Source organism: Bactrocera tryoni, chromosome 4 (genome assembly GCF_016617805.1).
Source record: "Bactrocera tryoni isolate S06 chromosome 4, CSIRO_BtryS06_freeze2, whole genome shotgun sequence".
NCBI lineage: Eukaryota > Metazoa > Arthropoda > Insecta > Diptera > Tephritidae > Bactrocera > Bactrocera tryoni.
Window position 1 is genome coordinate 43699270 of NC_052502.1, and position 6077 is coordinate 43705346.

Sequence of the window (6077 nt, forward strand, 5' to 3'; positions counted from 1 at the left end):
TTTGTGAGAGTTTGTGGTTAATTGACTGCTGTGAGTTAACTGATATCAATTACGATTCTGCGAGCATATTTTATAGCAAAATTTCTCGAAATCAAAAAATCATAATTCTGTGATACATATTTGTATGCAAGGTTGTGTGTAAGAATCCGCCGCCTACACTTTGTTATTAATACTCGTTCATTTACTTCTAAGTACATTTTGTCATATGTTGGTCTGTATGTTCGCAGCCGCAAGCACCCACAAAGACCCGCATATACGAGCACATACAAACACACACATAAAAAGTGATAATAATATGACAATAGGTATTAATGCTTGTCCGTTTTGGTCTGTCTGTTATGCTTTATATACATATGATTATGCTTGAATTTGATCAAAGGGAATTCTTGAATTGATTGCGTAGAATGAGACAGCAAATCTTAAAAATAATTGACAAAAATTGCTAAAAAAAGATATAATTGATATTCTGCAACTGTAGGGCTGCTTGTTTGTTACCTCTTTTAATTTGGTAATGAAGTAAAATTTTTTAACCATATCCTAGGTTATACGAAAACGGGAAAACCCAAAAGTGTTAGAGTAATGTTGAAAAAACCCAAACTATTTTTAGACTTCTTTTGGGTAAAATCTCTTTTATTGTTTATTCAGGTCTGACCCAATTAGCATTGCCGCCTTTCAAACAGCCTAATTTTGTTCTAGAGATGTAATGTAATAAAAGAGCAAATTCCAGTTTACTTCATCGCTTTCTATATTTTGAATAATCGGTCTCTTACTGGTTGAGTGACTGATGACAACTATAATATAGCTGATTTACTTTCCTCCAAAATTTTTTTAAAAACAATGATATTCAAACAATACCCTTTATATTCAAATAATAGCCATTAACATCATTGCTAGAAGCACTAAACGGCTTAATATAAAGATGTGAGGAAGATCTATGTTCGGGTGAAACCGAATATTTTATACTCTCCCATCAAAGCCGAGGAATTACTTTTAATTTTTTTTGCAAAACTTTATATTAAACAAGGAGAACTTTTACTTCAGCTGCGCCGAAGCTATAACACATGCCGCATTTCGTGAAGATAAGCACTTTATGCCGATCGTTCAGTTTGTATGACAGCTACAGGGCCCAAACCATTATTTGTGGCGGGTGCGCCTCCTGGTAGCCAACCGATGACTTAGATTCTCGTATGAACGGCCGGTCAAGTAAACCCTATCGTTTTGAGAGTTTACGAGTTGCTCAACTGGAAAAATTTTTTCGTCAGAAAACACAATGTTCGGAATTTGACCGCTTTCGGCCAAGCGAATCAACTGCTTCGCTCTCTCAAGTCTTACTGGTTGCTGCTTCGGTGTGAGATCATGGGCCTTTTGGAACTTGTAAGGCTTGACCTTGAGCTCATTTTTCAATATGCGTTGGATGCTGCGGACGGATATTTTCAGTTCTTTAGCCATTTGATTGGCCCTTTGTCGTGGATTTCGCTCAAGTCGCTTCTTCACTTTCCGAACCATCTCACGTGACGTTGCAGTCTTTTGATGACCACCTCCATGGCGTTTTGCGATGCTACCAGTATCATTGTAACGAGTGATGGTGCGAAAAACAAAAACTTTATTCACATTAAGGTGTTTGAGCTCACGAACAATTGCTGGCTGTGATTTTCCAGCTAAATATAGAGCAATCACACTATTACGTTTGAATTCCATCGCTGATCACTTTTTTTTTGCGTTCCCTTTTGGCAAAACGCTTTTGTACACTTGTGAACAATACTCCGAACTGTCATTCAGCTAATTCATAAACAGCTGATTTGAGTGCGACAGCTGCGCGAACGGTCTGAAGTTGGTTACACTTCGAGTGTCGGACCCTGTATATGTTATAGCTTAGTGAGAAAAAGGTGGGTGCAAAATTTCAGATCGATATCTCAAAACTGATCGATATTCATTTGGCGGACAGACAATCAGACGGACGGACATGCTGAAATCGACTAGGCTCGTCACGCTGATTATTTATATACATACATACATATATACATGTACTTTATAGAATATCAGATGTTTCCTTTTGTGTGTTGCAAATATCGTGACAGTGTATGCCTGTTCAGTACATGTTGCGAAAGAAATTAACAGTCGTTATTTGACAAAATTAAATTAAATGATAACAATTATATTTGGTCATATTCTAGTTAATGCTATTAAAATTAATCTAACCTAATTAACCTGCTATTAAAATTAACCTAGTTAATTGATTATATATCTATAATATGATGTTGGTGATATAAACTCAATCTTAATTTAATATGTTGGGTATAGGAGGAATAAAACATTGAAACGGAAATAATTTTATGACTAATAAGGGGTTTAGACCACGGACTTAATTAACACATTTTCAGAGCTAGAGCTCATTATGCTCATGAAAACATATATCGGCCAACATAACGGTTTAAAGTTAACTAGAGAGTCGGAAACCGCTATATCTGATGTACATAGGCTAGGGATATCTCATACCTTGACTATACTTTGTTAGTTAATTTACGCTTAACGGATCCTTGCTCATATGCAATACCAACCTGCTTCTTGAATGCCAAGGAACACGTGTACTAAGTTTCATCAAGATATCCTAATTACGTAGGTTCCCTTTTATATTTCTAGATTGGAGAACAAAAACAAATTTTAATCATCAAAAATCGCTTTATTGTTTTACGACACATTCTCAATTAAGATCTATGTACTTTTGGACGATTTTGAACCAATTGTCAAAGCCCTTTCATCATTCAGATTAAGGTATCTATAAAACATACTATTCCTTATTGTTCTAGTGGTATGGTTGCAATATATCCACTTGTTAAAAAAAGAAAACAGCCAACCATTTGCTTGGAAGTAACTTTTGATGGATTCAGCTCATTTTGAAATATCCATACTGTCGACTGCTATTTACATTTGAACGCATTAGACTAATCAACACCAGCTTTTTTTTGAGCGATTGACAAATTGTATGGGATACAACGTGAATCAAAGTATTCAAATGTACTTGCAATATTGAATAGAAGCTGGTCCCACTAATGCCTAAGGTTGTTTCAATCTAAGAATATGTCACATGACGATCTAGCAATGAAATTTTGCGCACAGCAACAATTGTTTCCGGGACAACAGCTCGACTTGATCAACCTTCACGAAATTTATCTTGGAGTAATCTACGACCTCGATTGGACCTACGATAATATCTATAAACACTGGTGTTTGATGGAGTTTCATCACCAAAACTTGAATTAAGTTCATCAATGCAATGTAAAAAATAATCGCGCGAAAATGTTCGAGATTTACTTCCATATTTTGGCCGAGATGAATATTTTAAGTAACTGTAAACAACACAAGTAACGTTCGTATGTCAAAACGTTCTGAAAAATTTTCAAACTTCATGATAAAACGGTTGACAAATGCAAAGTATATAAAAGGCAACCTCGCTATTCAACTCGTCTTGTCATCTTAATCATTTATATGTATAACTCTATGTCTATCCTGATTAGTTATAAGTGAAACAAATAATCGTTTGGTGAACCTATTATACTCAGTAGCAACATGTTGCAAGAATATATAAATTGGTCTAAAAAAATAATATATACTGACTGCAGCAAACGTTTTAGATTTTTATATTATCAACATTATCTAGGATACTCTGGGAAGCTTTCCTTTCCAATTTCGTTGCATTCTATGGAATGTAGTAGAATAAGGTCTCATTTCCCAAAAATCCAGACGCGCCACAATCTTACTTAACAGAATAGAAAATTAATGATGTTTTCCATTATATCTTATCACATAATTTCCAAACTTGGTGACTCTTTCGAAAGAAGTCTCTAAAAAAGGAAGTTTCAATTAGCTCCCAAAGTTAATCGTGAATAATATTTAATAAATGTTGACCAAATTAGCATAATTATGGACTTAAACGTCCCTTAATTAGGAATACTCTATTTCGGCTGCACCGAAGCTGATATACCCTTCACAGGTGCATTTCTTTTAGTAACTATGTGTTCAGTTTATATGAAAGCTATATGCTGTAGTCATCCGATCTGAATAATTTTCTCGCAGATTATATTATTTCCTTAAGCAGTAATCCATGTCAAATTTCGGGAAGATATATCGTCAAATGAAGAAGTTTCCCATGCAAGCATTTGATTTCGATCACACAGTTTGTATGACAGCTATATTCTTGAAAAGGAATTTCCAAACGATATCTTAAAAACTGAGGGACTAGATCTGTTCAGGGTGTATTTAGGACTTTCCAAATGAAGCAGGAAGGAACAGTCAGATTCGGTTCACAATTGCTAGGGATTTGCAGGAAGCGTCCCTCTTTCGAGAGATGGACGAAACCTTATTTTTTTCTGTTGGGTTGGCATGACATCTGTCAAACATATGTAAAAACCTTACAGTCATTGAACAACCTATATCATATTTTTTCATTGTGTTGAAAACGTCAAATTTGTGTACCAAAAGGTGCTGATTTCCGAAAATCATTAATTTTTTCTTTTCGTTTAAAGAAAAGTGCTGCAGAGTAGCATCGAATGCTGGTCGAGCCATATGGTGATCATGCTTTATCAGAAGTGATATGTAAAAGATGGTTTCAACGGTGAAGAGATATTGATTTTGAGAAATGAAGAGCGTGGAAAAGCATCAAAAAGTTCGTCACCTAAAATGCAAAATAACGATCCACTACTTCAAATTACATATAGTACATATAAGTACATGTGTCCAACATTTTAAGGTTCTGCTATCAGATTTAAGCCAGTTTTAACCAATATTTAAACTCATTCATTCCCCTGTAAATTTCCGAAAATGTTGTTAGGTTATTTTGCATTTTACGTGATGAAATGAAAATCAGTTTTGCATCGAATTGTCATTGGGGATAGAAAAATGGATTGATTTAAGAATCCGGAACAGAGAAAATCATAGGTTAATCCGGAACAACTACCTACAACGATTGCAAAAACAGATCGATTCGGTAAGAAGACAATGCTCAGTGTTTGGTGGCATCAGAAGGGTGTGGTATATCATAGGTTTCTAAAATCTGGTGAGACTCCTAATACTAAACACTACAAACAACAATTGATAAACGTTAACTTATGCATTGAACAAAAATCGACCAGAATGAGTCGGAGGGCACGGCAAAGTAATTTTGTTACACGAGAATGCACACAAAGCAATATCGGTTCAGGATACAATGCAAAGTACTTGGCTGGGAGCTGCTAACCGCGTGTTTCATCAGACTTGGCTCCTTTCGATTACCATTTGTTTTTATCGATGGGACACGCATTGGGTGAGCAGCACTTACATAGATTCCTACGCAGAAGTCGAAAACTATGTGTTTGATTGGTTCGCTTCAAAATACGACCATTTCCACAGGCATATGCCAGAAAGTGGTGAAAATGTGTAGGAAGCAATACTTTGAGCTCATTTCATACCGGTAGAGTTTAGTAATGGATAAATAGAAAATAATTAATTACAGATTCAAGATCAACCAATACAAGTTTAACTATAGCAGTCGTAACTATGTACTTCTACACAGAGTTAGACTTTTATTTTATGTTATAGTGAGAATATACTCCTATATAATCGAATTTCTAATAAATTTTGTTCTTATAATAAGTAAAACATTTAAATTAGTTTCGGTTATATGTCATTTATTAATTTTTTTGTCAACAGTTTACTTCTTCTTCAACAAAGTGGACACCAAGGGAGCGGAGTAGGTGACTGGTGCAACAGGAGCTACCGCAGCGACACGGGCAACTGGAGCGCTGTAGACAGCAGGGGCAGCAACATGGGAGTAAGTGGCCACAGCTGGGGCAGCGTAAGCGGCATGTGAGTAGGTGGCGACGGCAGGAGCAGCATAGGTGGAGTAAGCGGCATAAGGAGCGGCAGCATAGGCGGTGTAGGCGGGCACAGCAGCGGCGGAGTAAGTCAAAGGAGCCACCAAACCGGGATTGGCCTGAACGACGGCGAAGAGGAGAGCCAAGCAAATGAGAAACTGCAAATAATAAAGTGATGTTATCAAATGGTAATCAAATATAAAAAGCTTTTGTTGAACTTACTTTCAT

At 36.1% G+C, this 6077-nt stretch overlaps 1 protein-coding gene across 1 annotated transcript; it reads right to left on the bottom strand.

Moving 5' to 3' along the window:
* Positions 1–5686: 5686 nt before the first annotated feature.
* Positions 5687–6077, bottom strand: LOC120774565 (cuticle protein 16.5-like). Its single transcript, XM_040104299.1, has 2 exons — positions 6072–6077; positions 5687–6007 (listed from the first exon to the last, which is right to left on the bottom strand). Exons 1-2 carry the CDS (start codon positions 6075–6077, stop codon positions 5687–5689), a joined length of 327 nt encoding a protein of 108 aa, XP_039960233.1.